We start from the raw sequence: 18888 nt of genomic DNA, 5'->3' as shown, positions 1-18888 counted from the left end.
ATGATTTTAAGCTGAAATTATGGTTCTTTGAATTGTTGTATTCTACTGACATGTGTTGGTGCGGCTAAATCCTTTTGGTTGTATGACACAAAAACCTGTACCCTCTGGTGACTAGCGTCCCCATATACTCAAATATTTTTAAAATTGGAATCCAGGCTTCACTTCTGACATTATTTCCATCGTTTATTACCACGTAACCAAAAAATAAAACAAAATTCAGGCAAACATGGGTTAAAGGGAGAGAATCCATTCGTTGAACTTGCCATTTGGCGTCTTTTGCGTTGATGGTCTATAGCCATGGGAAAGTTGGATGCGACTGCTGTGTTGTGATGAACTTATTCCTAAATAAAAGAAGAAATCATATTGCTACATATGCTGCTCATGATAATGAGAAAAACGAGTTAACGCTGAATTTTTTTTCTTTTTTTCTTTTTTTTTTTTTTAGCTGTGATGGCTGATCGATAATATTCTCTGCGGTCTGAATTTGTGTGCTCATTCAATTTGTACCCCCTTATCAAAAACTGCGTGTGGTAAATCTGTTAACTTAAACCATTGTCAAATACATGCAATATCATTTGATAACTAAGCATAGAGAGTAAACGAATTTTCTCTGTAGAATTCTCAAGGGCTTTAAACATGCTGTTACTTGCTTCTTAAGCGTTCTTCTTTCTTCATCTATAGTCACCTATATTTGACAGGGATAAAATCTTATGCGTCACCGAAGAGGAAAGCAAAAGCACAGCACCAACGCCGAGCAGCCACGTCAGGGTCGTTGCGATTGCATTAGAAGACCGTGAAACAACAAATTTGACTGATATAGTGTCATAACAGTTTTGAAGACAAAATCATGGCGTCAAGTGATATTGGTGACTGGTATCGGGGCATCCCCCAGATCACCCGTTACTGGTTCACAGGAACTGTGGTGGTGCCTGTGGCAGCCAGACTTGGTTTGCTGAATCCTATGTGGCTGGTTCTTACCTTACAACACTTTGTATACAAGTTTCAGGTATGTTGTGTGTGTGAATATGCGTTTGTGTGGAAATAGAAAAGAATGTGAGAAACAAAAATGAGAGACTTCCATACCGTATGAAACCACAGATCTCTCGTGCAGAAAAGATCAGAGATCCGAAGACTGGTTATCAATGTGGATTACTTTTTCTTGACAATCCAATCTCTGCAGTTTCAGTATATTATATGCAAATATATAAACTAATTTTTAACAGCACATACTTAACTGTGACCCACTAGTGCAGACTCCGGCAGGGGTAATTTTTAAGGGAGTGACTGAATCAAGGACATGTACACAGTGTAAATAATATAAACAAAAATGGAAGAAAGAATAGTAAGACACGAGTTGTGAGAGTGCAATGAATGGAATGAATGGATGTGCTGTACCATACATAAGTTTCAGTTTTGTCCCCTTCTTTTTAAATAACTGTACTGGCTTCCTTATGAAGCAATACTTCAACTACCTCTGCTTCAATATCATTTCTGAGTCTTGGAATTTGGATCAGAATACACCAGAGTAAGGCTAATGCATACTTGACTGTTTTTTTAATTGTGATGCAAGTGGTTTGTAATGAGAAGCCTCGATATATTTACGGAATTACAAACAAGTATGTCCCTTCTAAATTGAACCACTGTTCTGCTGATGACAGAATCTTTTTTATGTCCACAAATTCAATACAGATAATTGAGAAACATGTTAGTGGACCATTAAGATTTTCAGCTTTGCAATCCTTAAACTCACAGGCTTTATTGCCCATTACACTTCTTCAAACAAGGTACTTATAACACAAGTGAAAACTTTTTTCTTTAAGTAGGCTTTATGGCTTGTAGAGTTTTAGTTCTGCACATGTATACTTGTATTCTCTGGATCTATTTTTTTTCCATGCATGTTCATGTTTTGATGTTATTGTTTGATTTATGTTGGTATGGATGTGCATTCAGATACATGTGTGTGTGGGGGGGGGGGGGGGGGGGGGGCAGGGGGGTGCATGCATGTGTGTGTGTGAGTTTGAGGTAGAATGGGTGTGTCATTGTATACATGTGTTTGTGTAAGTTTGGGGAAGGATAGGTGTGTCATTGACTGATTGAGTGCATGTGTGTGTATGTGGATTGACAAGGGGTGGGGTAGATGTGTTCTTGACTAATTGTGTGTGTGTGTGTTTGTGTGTGGATGAGTTAGGGGTGCGACAGCTGAATCATTGTGAATTGGTATGTGTATAATATTATTATGCATACTGTGTCATTGTGTGTGTGTGTGGATGGGCATGGGGTGGTGGTGGGTTCATGTGCATTTTTGTCAGATTTGATTTTGGACATGATATGTGTATGCTATGTTATTCAGTTAATTCACTGATTCAAGTCATATATACTGTAAATGTTTTAAAAAGAACAAAGTGTTGCACACACAGTATTGTTATTATCATCATCATTATCATTATTAAGATACATACAGAGCTGTGTCAATAGTATGTATGTTATCATATTTCCCAACTGTAGGCATGGATAAATCACACACTTAAAGGAGTTGTAAATCAGAATATACACAAGATAGTTCACTGGTACAGTAACAAGGTTGTTTTCAGTAAAATAACAACTGACCACAACATGAACTTATTTATATTATGATTGTTCTACTTCTAGAAATGTTTTTTGTTGTTGTTTTCTTTGTTGGTATTAAGACCAGAGTGCAATCTGATTTAATTCATCACACTCACAGTTACTGTATGTACACAGGTCATCATCTCTACCATAAGCTGTACTGATTCAGTCTTTGCATACATGTGTATCACAGTATCATGTTTACAAGTGTATTGGTGAGAGAAGCATAACAGGAGTTTTGGTCATGTTTATTTCAAAGTTTGAGAATCAAGTGTTGCTTAAAATGGATGATATTGACAGTTTAGTTTGATTTGACCTCATTGCTTATATATTTTTTTTTAAAGAATTTGACTCAAAATAACTAAAAAGAAAACATTTAAACAATATTTCCCGATGTTCTCTCTTCATTTTATCATGACAGCAGAAAAAAATAGAATAAGATCTTTATGTACAGTATGGTTACACTAGTACTGGTAACAGTTTCACGCACATTTATGCTCGCGCAGGCATGAGCAACAGATTAAATTTTGATAACTTTACACAAACACTGACTATATTTAGTTAGAAGGTAACTAAGTAAGTAGTTTGTCCTGTGTCCCAAACCATGCCCTCTGTCTATGTGTTAATCTTGGGGGGAAATTCATGATTTATTAAGTAACATGTATCTGTTTCCTGACTAAATTGTTGGGAATGAGAAGTGGAAAACAAAACACTTTGTCTGATGATGTTATTAGACTAGTTACATCTTTGATGTGTGGTATTATTGAAATCAGGTGTCACATTTATAATTATGTAATTGTTGTTGTTACGAGAAATGCCCATATAGAATGTATTCCTTCCACTGAAATTGAGTTTTACATTCTGTTTAAAATCTGTTGATGTTTTTTTCTTTGGTTTGTATAGCTGTAAAATCTGTTTTCTTTTAAAAGTTATATCCCGTATATGATAATATAGCTCATGGGGATCTGTTTCTGACTTTCAGATATGGCGTGCCATCACAGCTGCCTTGTATTATCCAATATCTGGGCCTCGAGGGTTCCACTACCTGATGAACTTATACTTTTTGTACTCATATTCCACTCGTCTAGAAACAGGTAATGTTTCCTAAGTTTCTGAATTCAAACAACTTGTGTGTTGCTAGAAAGACTATCAGATTCAAGGTGATCACACACCCCTTTTGTTTATGCACATTTTTAAAAAGCCAGAGGAATTAGAACTGATAATACTACATTACTAGTGACTATGGGTTGATTGCTTTTATGTTAAAATTTCAATAAATTTTAAAAGGTACAGTTATTTGAATGTATTTTGCATGCATTCTTCTTAATATTGTCTTTATTGATTTATTTGATTTTACATGTGATTGTACATGTTTGTGTGTGTGTGTGTGTGTGTGTGTGTGTGTGTGTGTGTTCTCATTTTAGAGGTCTAGATTTTGTTTTATCTTGTTCCATTAAATTAAACTAGATGAAATTTTCAGATAAAATCAAATGCTTTTCAACTATTGCTTTGCTGTCTGGTAATTAATTGGATGAAAGAAGTCCTACATCTTCTTTGTTCATGGGCTGCAACTCCCACGTTACTCATATGTACATGAGTGGGCCTTAACATGTGTGGCCGTTTTTACCCCGCCATGTAGGCAGCTATACTCCGTTTTCGGGGGGTGTGCATGCTGGGTATGATGTTCCAGGTCAACATGTCTGCAGACCTGCTTGTGCCTGAACCCCCTTCATGTGTATATGCAAGCAGATCAAATACGCATGATAAAGATCCTATAATCCATGTCAGCATTCGATGGGTTATGGAAACAAAAAAAAGTGTGATGAGAGCACGACAGGATTATTTGTACTTAAACCTAGTATCTGATTTTTTTTTAAAGTTCAGTTACTTGCAGACTGTATCCTAAGAAGACATGTTGTGTGTTGCAGGCGTGTTTGATGGTCGGCCAGCAGACTATTTGTTTATGATTCTCTTCAACTGGATCTGCTTGGTTGTATCCTTTGAATTCAGAGGAAATGGTGTATAGAGCATCCATGATGGAAGGTTTGTTACAATTGTGGTTAATGCTGTATCCGTAGCTATTTGAGGCACGGTGGCAGAGTCAGTTAGGCATTTGACTTATTAACCAGTGTTCACCAGTGATCAGGGTTCAGGGCCTTGTTTTTGCATGGTGTTGCATCCTTGGAAAAGGCTCCCAGGTGTGGATGGGTACCTGACTTCAGTTGGGGATGGTTTAAACTGCTGAAGGAGAGGATTGGGCCCCACCTTTCTGTGCAGGGCTCTAGACACAGTGGATTTGAAATTACTGCCCCAATGGCCATAAAAGGCTATATGTCCTTTAACCTTTTTTATAGTCATTTCAGAGGGGCAGGAGGGGGGGGGGGGGACACCGTGTACTAACTCTTCAGACATTCCATTGGCTCAGCTGCACTCTTGTAAGGCTTACACATCAGACTTTTGTCCCAGTCTTTCACACTACAGATGCCTGGACAACTTAAAATTCTTTGAGGATCTATGGGCACTTGTTGCCATATGTATCGGAGAAGTTTCCATGTTTATGTTGATTGCCTTTCAGTGTCATCATTGTAAACAAGTTCCAAGTTCCATGTACTGTTAAGCCCTCCACTCAGTGAAAAATAAAAAGAGCATGTGTCAAAGTGTTCTGCGACTTGTTCATGACTTTATTGTTATGCTTTTGAAGTTGTAACCTTGCTAGGAAGAAGTAAGTAACAATTCCAGCTTCATTTCCATGTAGACTCTGAGCCAGATACAGCAGATTAGAAGTCTTAAAAGATTCTGTGATCCAACACATGAAAATGAAGGAATAAATTGACCCAGGCTCCTTGGTTTTTAATAACTTCATACTTTTTGTGTCTGTGTGTGTGTGTTAAATTGCACACCAGTGCATGGGTCTGGATAATAGTAACCATGATTTTAAAATGATTTGGATTACTTGCAAGATTTAATTGTCCGTCTCTCACTTTCCTAGGATTCTCTTTTCTGTCTTTACTTCAATACTTCATCAGAAACGAGTTGGTGAATTAGACCTGCAGTTTATTGCTACAAAAATAGAACTTACTTTATATCTGATGAATATGATATTGGTATCAGTGATGATTGCTGTCAATGTTCCACTGACAAATGCTGATGTTCCTTAATCAAATGAAAGATTGTTGGATTGGTAGCTGACCTGATGGTAAGTTCTTTTGTTGATTTTTAAAAATTAAAATTCTATCTGCATTCATTTCAGTGTTCTCAAATAATGAGAAAGGGTTGACTTCTGAAAATAACAACATTTTGCTGTTTAATGTCCATTGCTGTAATTCAGGATCTAACTTTTGTCAGTGCAGAGAAATCTGTTGTGACAAAAAGAGAAATACAAACTTGGCTTTGTTGAACAATACAGGAGATTTTGTTGTTGTTTGTTTATAATTGGTTCATTTCTGTACTTGCATTGCATGTACATATCATCATCATCTTCTCATGACAGAATATTTTGCATTCCCAAATTCAGCAGAGAGATACACAGTGGGAGAGCTTTCAATTCTTCAGCTCAATAAACCAGGAAATCACTGCCTTTTTCAGTTCGTCACAGTCCCTCATTCATCTTGTTTAAAAGAAATATAAAAACATTTCTTTTCAAGCAGTCTGCGCAAAATGAAGGCATTCTATTCCATAAAGACAAGTGATGGATATGACTGATGAGGACAAACGTCCCAGGAAATTGGGAGGAAGGGGTCTGTTTAGACATTCAGGTGAGACATAAACCAAAGTTTTGTGCGCAGCATGCACTTAGGGGACATAAAAGAACCTACAGGAATAAAAGGGTTGTCTGTGGCAAAATTCTGATAGAAAAATCCACTTTGATAGGAAAACAAAGTACTCTTGCAGACAGGAAATGAGAAAACAAAATATTGAGTGTGCTGCACAGGGTCCACACACTCTACCATGGGAGAGCAGCCTGAATTTCACTCAGAGAAATCTCTGGTGGCAAAAAAAAGTAATTTGATAATACAATGCAATGCAGTGCAAAGCAGCACAACTCAACACAATACAACACAACTTGATACAATACAGTACAATGCAGTACAACACAATACAACACAATACAATGTATGGTTTCCAGGTGCTGATGGATCCACTTGTGCTGAGTGTTCTGTACGTGTGGTGTCAGCTCAACAAAGACGTCATTGTCCAGTTCTGGTTCGGCACACGCTTCAAGGTGAGTACCTTGGTCCTCTCTGTCCTGCCACAAGCTGAAAGTTTCGTGACTTCAATAGGACTGAAGTGCAGAAAGAATTGACACTACATCAGCCATTGATGAGACCTTAGATGTTTGCTCAGTGACCTCAGAGTAGATCTAAGATTCTTTGAAAATACAACTAAAAAAAAAAAGTTATTTTTTCTTTTGAAGAAAATTACATGGCTAAAAAGACAAAGAGATAGGGAAATAACAAGGAAACAAAATAATGAAAATGGTAATATGATATGAGCAGGCAGAGTTGTTATCTCCAAGAACTTAAATATAAACATTTTTTCTTATGAACACAATACAATCACATACATGTGTACCACGCATACACGCACGCACGCACGCACACATGTTTGAAGTAACAGATAGATATTTATTATACATCTCATTGAAGTAACAGATAGATATTTATTATACGTCTCAAATTCTGTGTTTTCTTAGATAATCTGTTGTAGTAATCTCTCTCTGTCTGATAAAGATGAGTCTGAAAGTAAAAGTTAGATTATGTTTTTAATTAACATTAACCTGAGAAGGTTCCCATCCTGCAGAAAAAGTTCTTTCATACAAAAATTAAGAAAGACCTCTGGTTATGGTTTTAGGCATAACGAAACATTTTTCCTCTTGTCTATTTTGGGTTGTCCGCTTGTCTTTTTTTTTTTGTGTCTTTTTTTGATGATTGAAATAAATTAGTCACAGAGTCATTCATTCAAACTTTGTGACCATGACAGTAGGCACTCTGGAAAGGAAAACATGACATCAGTTTGAACAAAAATAATCACATTTGTTTCTGTTTTGTTTGTTTTCAGGCCATGTATTTGCCGTGGGTTTTGTTTGCCTTCAATCTCATCATTGGCAGTGGGTAAGTATCATTTCCTTCCCTCCAATTTTTCTCTACTTTCATTTGATATTCCCTCTGGTCTGCCATACTTTCTGGTGGTGCTTGTTTAGTTGCTTCAGTCAGAGTCTGAAAATAACTGTACAGTTTATTACTGATATGCTTTTCTTTTTTTTTCTTTTTTCAGTTGATGTACACACAGAATAAAATGTTTATGAAGTACATGATTGTCCAAGGCCCTTTTTGTATTGATCGGTACTCTCTTTCCTTTGCATAAGTATGAACATAGGTTAAAGGTTTGTATGAAGTAGAAATTGTCTTTTGCATTGTGACAAAGTGGTAATTTGTTTAGCAGCTATTTGAATACCATTTTGGGTTGTGTAGGCTTTGCGTTCATGAGGAGTAATTCACTCCTTGTGCAAATGTCCCCTTGCACCCTCAGCATGTGTGTAAAATGAAATCTGTTAGTGGGTATTAGTAATTATGCAAGGAATTAAAGTATATATTTGTGTTTATGTACTGACAACTATTTGATAGAAGTACAATTTATAATTGTCAGTGAAAGGACTGGGGGGGGGGGGGGGGGGGGGGGCAGGAAGAAAGTATTGCGCAGTGTCTCACAGACTAATCTAAAACTGTTACAGACAATTATTTGGCTCTGTGTTATATGATTGTGAATTTCGTCCAGCCAAATTCAATGCTTTTTTTCTTTTAATGTGGATTTGTTTTTGTTTTATTTTTTAATTCATCATTTTACTAATTTTTAGACTAATAAAGTGATAGTGTGTAAATGTGCTTGTGTGCATGTGTGTGTGTGTGCATGTTGTGCGTGCATGCATGTGTGTGTGTGTGTGTGTGTGTGTGTGTGTGTGTGTGTGTGTGTTATAATGGCATGAGCAGAAAAAAGAGAAATACTTAAACAAGATGATGGTTATGTGCCGGTGTATTTATAAGATTTCATTACATGTTTTGATCTGTTCATGACTGGATTAAAAGTGTGATTATCCCAACGAGAAGGCAGGTGACACTAATAATGGTGGTGGTGCTGTGCTGTGTCAGGGGCATGATGGAGCTGTTCGGCATCGTGGTGGGCCACCTGTACTTCTTCCTCATGTTCAAGTACCCCCAGGACTTTGGCGGTGTCCGCCTGCTCTCTGTGCCCAGCATCTTGTAAGTCAATCATGGAAACAGCGCAGTCATGTGTACATTGCATCATGAAAATTGCACAGTTATACACAAGTGGTATCTTGAAAACTGTGCAGTGTTACGCACGTTGTATCATGAAAACAGTGCAGTCATTCACGAGTGGTATCATGAAAACAGTGCAGCATTACACACATTGTATAATGAAAACAGTGCAGTCATACACACGTTGTAAAACAGTGCAGTCATACACACGTTGTATCATGAAAACAGCACAGTCATACACAAGTATCATGAAAACAGTGCAGTCATACACACTTTGTATCATGAAAACAGTGCAGTCATACACACGTTGTATCATGAAAACAGCGCAGTCATACACACGTTGTATCATGAAAACAGTGCAGTCATACACACGTTGTATCATGAAAACAGTGCAGTCATACACAGGTTGTATCATGAAAACAGTGCAGTCATACACACTTTGTATCATGAAAACAGTGCAGTCGTACACATGTAAAACAGTGCAGTCATACACATGTTGTATCATGAAAACAGCGCAGTCATGCACGCATTGTATCATGAAAACTGTGCAGTATTACACATGTTGTATCATGAAAACAGCGCACTCATGCACAAGTTGTATCATGAAAACAGTGCAGTCATACACACTTTGTATCATGAAAACAGCACAGTCATACACTCGTATCATGAAAACAGCGCAGTCATACACAAGTTGTATCATGAAAACAGTGCAGTCATACACACTTTGTATCATGAAAACAGTGCAGTCATACACATGTAAAACAGTGCAGTCATACACACGTATCATGAAAACAGCGCAGTCATGCACACGTTGTATCATGAAAACTGTGCAGTCATGCACACGTTGTATCATGAAAACTGTGCAGTCATGCACACGTTGTATCATGAAAACAGTGCAGTCATACACACGTAAAAGCCCCACTCGTGTACATTCAAGTGAACTTGGGAGTTGCAGCCCATGAACGCAGAAGAAGAAGAAGGAGAAGAAGTCCATTTTTAACCCAGCTGTGTGTGTTGCCATACTCTGATTTCAGGGATGTGCAAGCTGGGACTGTTTCCATAGCCCACCAAACACTAACATGGATTATGGGATCTTTAGCGTGCATATTTGATCTTCAGAATGTGTGTACGAATGAATAGAGTTAAAACACTGGCAGGTCTGTGAGTTGACCAGGGAGATAAGATAGGAAAAATCTTTACCCTTAACCCTCCAGAAGCTGATAACGGGATCCAATCCAGGACCTTGAGATTGACAGTCCAGTGTTGTAACCATTCATCTACTGCATCAGTCACTTTTCTTTTCACAAACTGAATGTGCTGATGCTCTGGGTCTTCCAGGTACAAATACTTCCCAAACCGACAAGGTGGTGTTGCCGGTTTTGGCATGGCGCCCTCCAGCAGACGTCGGCCTGACGACAACGGTGGCGGAGGTCGCTACAACTGGGGTCAAGGCCAACAGCTTGGACGAGACTGAAGAATCATTGGAATGTTTCTTTCATCATCTTTTGAGAGGCTCTTCCCTTCATTATAGAAAATTACAGTGGAGTGTATTTCTTCTTCCTACCCCCGTACCCCTTTTTTTTTTCTTCCAATTTTGACATCTCTCAGGTGGAGACATGAAGTTTTTCCACCAAGGCAAATGGTACAAGGTACAGTGTCTGTTACTAATATGTTCTCCTTTCTTTCTATTTTAAAAATGAATGGTAAATTCAGTCTGCTGAAGAGTTTTTGTTTTACAGCCTTCCAAATAAAAACATGGTAGCAAAAGAGTCATGCTTTTTTTTTTTTGGATGGGGGGGGGGGGGGGTCATTTTCTTTTTCTTTTCTAATTCCTTACCTCTTTCCTAATATCATCAACACTTCAGAGCTGTGCATATTAAGTACTGACAGTATGAAAGATATGTCCCTCTTCTTAGGAGGGGCTTGTGGATACAGCGTCATTTAAACTTCTTTCATGTCAAGAAGACAGTATGGAATGAAATACTATTGAATGAAAGTAAGGCAGTGAAGAACTTTCCATGTTTTCATCTTCATTAACTATTCCTTTAAACTACACACTTTCTTTCACTGCTCATAAGATATAAAAATGATTAAAAAAAAAAAATTAAAAAAAAAGATTACAAAGAGAGAGAGAGGAAGGAGTGTTCTTAACTTATAGTTTTTTTCTTTTCTTTTTTTTTTTTCTTTTTTTTTTTTTTTTTTCTTTTTTTTGACTCCCCAGAATACTTGAAAAAGAAGTGTTTGATAGATACAGCACATACATGTTCGTTTCAGTGTTTGTGTGATCATACCTGAAAGTGATTCCATCTTTGAATAAATTGTATGATTTGTGTGCGAGTACAAAAACAACTGCTGACAGGAGTGAGTACAAAATATTTTCCCTTGACACTTTTGATTGTAGCACTTACTCTAGTTTTGCTGTGAATGAAGGTGACAGGTTGTCGCTTTTTCTTTCTTTTTTGTTTTTTGTTTTGTTCAGCTCTTTTTTTTCTCTTAGAACCAGTTTTTTAATTGGCATAATTAAGATATTACTATGTGTTGCTTTTTATTGTTGAAAAATACACAGATATATTTAATTTGGAAGCTTTTGTGCTTATATATTGTCTACAGGGAAAAATTCAAGATGAGTCTTTCAGTTGCTGTTTCTCATTCTGTGACATTTATTCGTTGACTGTTGTGTCTCTTCAGTCAAATGATTAGTTTTGAAAGTGAACGACTTTTTTATCCAGTACGATGTTGCCCTTGATTTCTGATTTGTTGTTATGCCGTTGTACACATCCCAGACGTTTGAACATGAGAATATCATTATCATTTTCATCATATTTATCTGCAGCATCATGGTGTCTAGCAGGTTGTGGTGCTCGGAAGTTACTTTGAACTTTGTTTTCCTCTGTCTCTTTCACCACCAAGTTTCTGTGTGAAAAACACTCCCAGCTCTCAGTCACAGGCTTTGGCTCATGTAAAAACAATACAGTGGACTTGTTCACTTCAAGCTAAGTCAGGGGGTGAAGGTTAGTCATTGTTCTGTCGCACAGAAAACTGGCTGCAACTGTCAAGCATTGTTACAATGTGAAAAACGGTTCTTTTAACATGACCCCTTGATCTCAAGTCACATATGGCTGTGCACTGTCTAAGTCCACTAAAATCACCTATAGTGGTGACAGAGTTAAAACAGCTTATATGTTTTAACTTTGATTTGATGTTTATGCATTAAGTGAAGTGTTTCGCCTGTGTTTGATGTGGAGATGTTTGTTCAGCTCTGTGCAGGTGTTATTTCTGAGTGTTCTGGCTTTCATTGGTAAGCATTCTCAGAAAAGGACTGAAGTGAAAATAGGGTTGTAATTACTTGTACGTTCATGTATTACAGGGTTTCTGATAAATATGTGTCAAGTCCCAGGACCAGCCATTCATCTTACAGATCATCTCCAGGAGCCGATTGAAAATATTATCTGCAATTGGAGCACATCAGGACATGCAAAAATGAAACAGAAAAAAGCACACTCACAAAAAAACAACAAAAAAACAACAGTGCAATTTTGGAGACTTCACAACAAAAATGACTATTATAGCTATCATTGCATTGTTAATGATCAGCTGATGAGTTGTTTTGTCATATATCATCCAAGTTTCATGTCTGAAAAGGACATGTCCAGAAACACACCATGTAGAATGCAGGCACAAGTCTGGTTGACACCTGCACAGAAGGATCACACAGCTTGCAACCACAGACGTGCCTACTGTCCCACTTTCTCAATATTCTGGAAAACCAACAAAATGTTCACAGCATTACAAAAAATATCAAAAATTTTATTATGTCAGTTCTTTTTTCTTTTTTTTTCCTTTCATTCTTTCTTTCTTTCTTTTTTTTTTCTCAAATGGTGTGCAGTTGATTTCTTCAGTCAGTTGCAACAGCAGATTCGACGTGCATGCCTCGGCATTTTGTTAGAACCTGAAATGAAGAAAGTACTAGAAATGAATCAGCAACAAACCAACATGGCAACAAAGAGGAATATGTGTGAGAACTACACTGAAAGGTCTTTAAGCAGTGACAATGAGGATGTGTGCTGAACACACTGCCTAAGGCAGACTTGGATTGAGTGTCATCTATAGCAGTGTGACAAGCTCAGAGCTACACAAAATAGTATTCCCAAATGTGGATTAGTGACATTGTCTTCCTGATAGTTTTAGTATGTTCTGGATTTTTTTGAGGCAGCAATACTAATTGTCAGATTCTTAGGCAGGCAAGTCTGCCACCAGAGACAGCAGAGCTGAGGTTTTTTGGTTTTGTCTCTCTTTTATCAAATGTCAGTTGTCAGAATCGAGCCATTTCTTTTCCCAACATCTCATCTTCTTTATTTTTAATTAAGCTGGTTTAAAAGACTGGTACTCGGAAATATGGGACTTACAAAGAAATGGGTTTTTTTCTTGCTTTGATAATGTTACAGTGCACACATTAAAAACAAATATGCTGGTGAGAAGATGTCTCTGGGGAGTGCATGTGTTTTCCCATGTTTATGTTTGTGTGCAAGTTGAGACTGTTGATGTTCAGAGTAATGGTATATTTTGTCTGAATTGTCATCCTGTTCAAAACTTGACCACTGGATGTTTTTTTCAATCAAACATTCTGTGGTTTTAATATCCTGGACTGTGGTGAAATTGCTGAATAAGTTCATCTTCAGAACAGAAGTTTTTACAGCCCCATTCATTTGTTAAAGCGGCAATTGCAAAAAAGAGGAAACAATACACACTGTCACACACACACACGCACACACACACACACACACACACACACACACACACGCATGCACACACACAGAAAGTCTGAATAACATGATGATTTAACCCCCATATCCACTTCTCAGATTGTTCAAACAAGAACCATTTAAGTCATAACAAACTGATTGTATGCATTTATCAACTGTTATCTCATAACTCATTCATGACCCTGTGTATGTATATGTTTTGATGTTATTGTTGTCTGTCCAGTGCATGGTTGATCTTTGCTGGTGTCTCATGATGCAACAGAAAGCTACAGAAGTGGGTGGTGACAGATAATTCGTCTTTGGACTGGGTTTGAACAGTGATTGTAGAATAGATGTGTTACCAAAGCATGCCCATAATTATCGAACAGAGTTCAACACTTTATTTTTGGATGGTGGCTTTTGCTCTTCAGCATGTGTTAACTTTGAAGTTTGTGGTCAGCGTGTGTAGGTGATTCCCAGTTTGTTGTGGATGTCAGCTTTGCACACACATATACACTCACACACAATTACAAACACATATGCACACATGCACACACACACATATCGTCAGTCATTGAGAACATATGATTGTTTTGTATATAATATTGTCATTGGTACTTTATTTGGGAATGAAAATAAACAAGCAAAAACTCGTAAGATCTGTGTGGTGTAATTCTTCTGTTCAGGTCTTGTCTTTTTCATGTGATGTAATTTAAACTAAAACGGGCATTCTTAGAAACATTTCCATCTAAAATCTCATTTTATCCACAACCAGTGTTCCCTCATGATCACTGTCTTTTTGTTGCATTCAAAATTTTTTTAAATAATTTTTTTTTAAAAGCACACTTTTCTGTATTGGGGACCACCTAGCACAACATTTACATGACCAGACAGGCCACATTGTCATTTCGAGTAACAGGACAGTTTTGTGTTATGCACACGCATGCACACATACAGACATGCACACATACACACGCACACGCACACACACACATGTCCTGAAAAGGGTTTGTTCTGTTTGTGTGTGTGTGTGTGGCAACGGCCCCTGATAATATTGATATGAAAGAGAATCATGTGTTGAGTTCACCTAAATCTCTCTCTCTCTCCCAACAATACTGAGATTGAAATTAACACGACTCATCATCTTTTGGCTCCACCACCCCCTTCCCCCATCCCCTTCTCTGTGTGTGTGTGTGTGTTTCTGTGTATGTGTGTGTGTGTACTGAAAAGAATGCAATGGCCCCAGCTCATATCGATATAGAGGGAAAAAAACATGAGAGTTCAATTTCTGAATCTGTGTGTGTGTATGTGTGTGTGTGTGTGTGCTGACAACAATCCAATGGTTCCTGCTCAAGCTAAGAAGATTCACGTACTGAGTTTATGTTCTCTCTCACTCTCTCATGCAACAAAGCATTGGCCCCTGCTGATATCGAAATAAACGAAAAATACTTGGCAAGTTCATATTTGGCAAGTTCATCTTTAATTTCTTGCTGAGTTTCATCTTCTCTCTCTCTCTCTGCGTGTGTGTGTGTGTGTTTAAAATGCTCATATCAATATAAAAGAGAACCATGTGTTGAGTTCATCTTTTAGATCTCTCTCTCTCACCTCCCCCCCCCCCCCCTCCCCCTACATGTGTGTGTGTATGGTGTGTGTGTGTGCACTCACAACAATGCATGTGTGCACTCACAACAATGCAATGGCCCCTGCATATCAAAATCAATGAGATTCACATTTTGAGTTCAGCTTCTGAAGTTTTCTCTCTCTGTTTCTCTGTCTGTGTCACACACTGCCACCGATTGGCCGCAAGAGACAGGTGGGGAAACAATGCCATGAACCAGGTTCTTCTTCTTCTTCCTGTTAGGAGTCCACGGTCATCACGTTGACCATTCTGACACCATAATGGGGAAGAGCGCAGCAGCATGACCCACCTTCCTAGGTGATTGGATGGAGGGGGTAGGAAGATGGTGGGCCCAGGGGGGGGATGGGCGGGGGGGGGGGGGAGGAAGGCATCATCTGTTTCAGGCATCAGGACCAGACCTTCTGGCTACCGAAGCGGCCCCCGGAGTCAAGTCCAGACTGGCAGAGTCCTAGTCCCTCACTTGACTTACTTTGGATGATGGCGGGGCAGGGCTTTTACTGAGACATTCGGGTCATCCTTGAGGCAAAAGCCTCAAGGGAAGGGGCGGTGACAGTAGCTTCTGGTAGTGAGTTCCACTCTCTGATGGTACGTGGCAGGAATGAGAATTTCCTGTAGTCAGTGCGGCATGATGGTATTCTGTACGCTTGGTTGTGGCCTCTCCCTCTTCTGTTCTTTGGTATGAGGTTGTTTGTCTCGACTTTGGCCAGGTTGTGACGGATTTTGTACAGCATGGCGAGTCTAGCTGATTTCCTTCGCTGTTGTAGTTTGGGCCACTTTAGTTGTTCCAGCATATTTCCGACACTTGAGGTGTTTCTGTGTCGGTTTAGGACGAATCTCGCCGCTCTGTGTTGTACTGCCTCGAGCTTGCTGATGTCGTCTTTTTGGTGGGGGTCCCATACAGTGGTTGCGTCTAAGAGTGTTGCTCAGTCTAATGTATTTGGGAAAGCCATCGATACCTGGTGCTCTGAGTGATGTTGAAAGCCCTGTGACGTCATGCAACTTGCCTTTCAGTCTGGCCATGCACGGCCTTCAAGTCGTGCCAAAGATGGCTGCCTGCAAGCATGTTAACTACCTCCCCCTCCCCCAACTCCTGCTTCCCTCTGTCATCCACCTTCCTCTCCCCAACCATCCCCTTCTCAGTTTGCCTGGTCACTGTTGTGCCATAACATATGGGCTTATTTGCTGTTTTATTTTTGCGAACAGTTCAAACCGATTCATCAAATTTCTTTCTTCAGTGTTCGACTGCGGGAGCGTGTCGATACTCTCCCGTGTGTCGATACTCCCACGAGTGTGTGTGTGTGTGTGGTTGTTGTTGTTGCTGCTTTTGTATTATTCTTCTTCTTCAGTTTAGCGTCTTTTAACCATAAGTGTTATTTGACAAACATAGAGGAAAAAGACGGCTACTTGTGAGGGAAAAGTAACTGTTCACGCAGTGTGTGTGTGTGTGTGTGTGTGTGTGTGTTAGATAACTTATAATTGGTGAAATTTTGTGTAAAAAATGAGATTACAATATAACACCCTTCGAACGAAATACTAATGATAACAGTAAGCGAACGTAATTAAAGATTTGAATCAGTATGATTAAGCACTGATAAGCAATATCATGTAACTTGATGTGATTTGCAACATACAAACGGGGGAAAAAGATATTAATTTTTTTAATATATTTAAGGCATATGGTTTAGGGGGGTGGGGTTATGCGTATTTGCACGTATTGTTCATGTTTTCGATTTTATTTATTGATTGTTTTCACACACACACACACACACACACACACACACACACACACACACAGAGAGAGACGGAGAGTGAGTGAGAGAGAGAGAGACAGAAACTGACAGAGAGAAACTGACAGAGAGAGACACAGAGAAAGAGAGTGTGTGTGTGTGGCAGAGAGGGGGAGAGACAGAGAAAAAGAAAAATGAGAGACGGAGAGTGAGTGAGAGAGAGACAGAGAGAAACTGACAGAGAGAGATAGAGAGAGAGTGTGTGTGTGTGTGGCAGAGAGGGGGAGAGACAGAAACAGAAAATGAGAGACTGAGAGTGAGTGAGTGAGAGAGACAGAGAGAAACTGACAGAGACAGACAGACAGAGAGGGAGAGTGTGTGTGGCAGAGAGGGGGAGAGACAGAAACAGAAAATGAGAGACTGAGAGTGAGTGAGTGAGAGAGACAGAGAGAAACTGACAGAGACAGACAGACAGACAGACAGAGAGGGAGAGTGTGTGTGGCAGAGAGGGGGAGAGACAGAAAGAGAAAATGAGAGACGGAGAGTGAGTGAGAGAGAGAGACAGAGAGAAACTGACAGAGAGACAGAGACAGACAGACACAGAGAGAGAGGAAGTGTGTGGCAGAGAGGGGGAGCCTGAGACAGAGAAACAGAAACTGAGAGATGGTGAGTGTGAGAGAGAGAGAAACTGACAGAGAGAGAGAGAGACAGAGAGAGTGTGTGTATGTGTGTGGCAGAGAAGGGGAGAGACAGAGAAACAGAAAATGAGAGACGGTGAGTGAGAGAGAGAGAGACAGAGAGAAACTGACAGAGAGAGAGAGACAGAGAGAGAGTGTGTGTGTGTGTGTGGCAGAGAAGATGAGAGACACAGAAACAGAAAATGAGAGACGGAGAGTGAGTGAGAAAGAGACAGAGAGAAACTGACAGACAGAGAGACAGAGATACACACACACACACACACACACACACACACACACACAGAGAGAGAGAGAGAGAGAGAGAGAGAGAGAGAGAGAGAAACTTACAGAGAGAGACAGAGAGAGCGGGAGAGAGAGATAGTGGCAGAGAGGGGGAGAGACAGAGAAACAGAAAATGAGAGACGGAGAGTCTGAAACTGAATGGTTTATTGTTTAGGCCTTTCTGTCCGTGACAACAGGGGTAAGGGGGGCCGGGGGGGGGGGGGGGGGCTTCCGTGTTAACATCCATTATAAAGAACAGCGCCAATATATAGAGACGGAGAGTGAGAGAGAGAGAGAGAGAGATCTGAATCTGAGAGAGACAGAGAGAAACTGAAAGAGAGAGATAGAGACACAGAGAGAGAGTGTGTGTGTGTGTGGCAGAGAGGGCCCGGGGAGAGACAAGAGAAACAGAAAATGAGAGACGGAGAGTGAGTGAGCCTCGGCGGAGAGAGAGACAAACTGACAGAGAGACACTGGAGAGAGACACAGAGAGAGAGAGAGTGGCAGAGAGGAGGAGAGACAGAGAAACAGAAAATGAGAGACGGAGAGTGAGTGAGCCTCGGCGGAGAGAGAGACAAACTGACAGAGAGACACTGGAGAGAGACACAGAGAGAGAGAGAGTGGCAGAGAGGGGGAGAGACAGAGAAACAGAAAATGAGAGAGAGAGAGAGAGAGCGTTTCCCCGCAGACACACTGAGTCGTGATGAAAAAGTCTAAGTCCGGCCCGGACAAGGCAGGGAGCCCACACAACAGCGGGCCCAACACACAAGTCGCTGCCAACTCGGAACGCGGCCGGCTGGTGGTACGAAGAGAACACATAGCACATTCATTCCACAACACATCTTTGATCAAGCAGAAAGCATAATCAGTCACAAATATATTATACATACATCTGTATTTGACTGTTTCTATGTCTTTGTGAGAGGGACTATCGAGCCG

At 39.7% G+C, this 18888-nt stretch overlaps 1 protein-coding gene across 1 annotated transcript; it reads left to right on the top strand.

Moving 5' to 3' along the window:
• The first annotated feature begins 725 nt into the window (after positions 1-725).
• LOC143286124 (derlin-1-like) lies at positions 726-14281 on the top strand. The gene is made up of 8 exons (XM_076593716.1): positions 726-1006; positions 3590-3701; positions 4536-4600; positions 5777-5803; positions 6734-6829; positions 7666-7718; positions 8754-8864; positions 10221-14281. The coding sequence occupies exons 1-8, from the start codon at positions 848-850 to the stop codon at positions 10354-10356; spliced, it is 759 nt and encodes a 252-aa protein (XP_076449831.1). The 5' UTR covers positions 726-847; the 3' UTR covers positions 10357-14281.
• The last annotated feature ends 4607 nt before the right edge of the window (positions 14282-18888 follow it).

The sequence above is a fragment of the Babylonia areolata genome, chromosome 9, assembly GCF_041734735.1.
Source record: "Babylonia areolata isolate BAREFJ2019XMU chromosome 9, ASM4173473v1, whole genome shotgun sequence".
Taxonomy (NCBI): Eukaryota; Metazoa; Mollusca; class Gastropoda; order Neogastropoda; family Buccinidae; genus Babylonia; species Babylonia areolata.
The sequence above is the reverse complement of the archived record's forward strand: the minus strand, read 5'-3'. Positions and strand labels throughout refer to the sequence as shown.

Excerpts from the sequence above, each read along its gene's own strand:
- LOC143286124 (XM_076593716.1), top strand. The coding sequence starts at position 848 with ATGGCGTCAAGTGATATTGGTGACTGGTATCGGGGCATCCCCCAGATC. Across the intron at positions 3,702-4,535 it reads TTCCACTCGTCTAGAAACAG|GCGTGTTTGATGGTCGGCCA; the intron begins GTAATGTTTCCT and ends TGTGTGTTGCAG. Across the intron at positions 4,601-5,776 it reads TCAACTGGATCTGCTTGGTT|ATTGTTGGATTGGTAGCTGA; the intron begins GTATCCTTTGAA and ends ATCAAATGAAAG.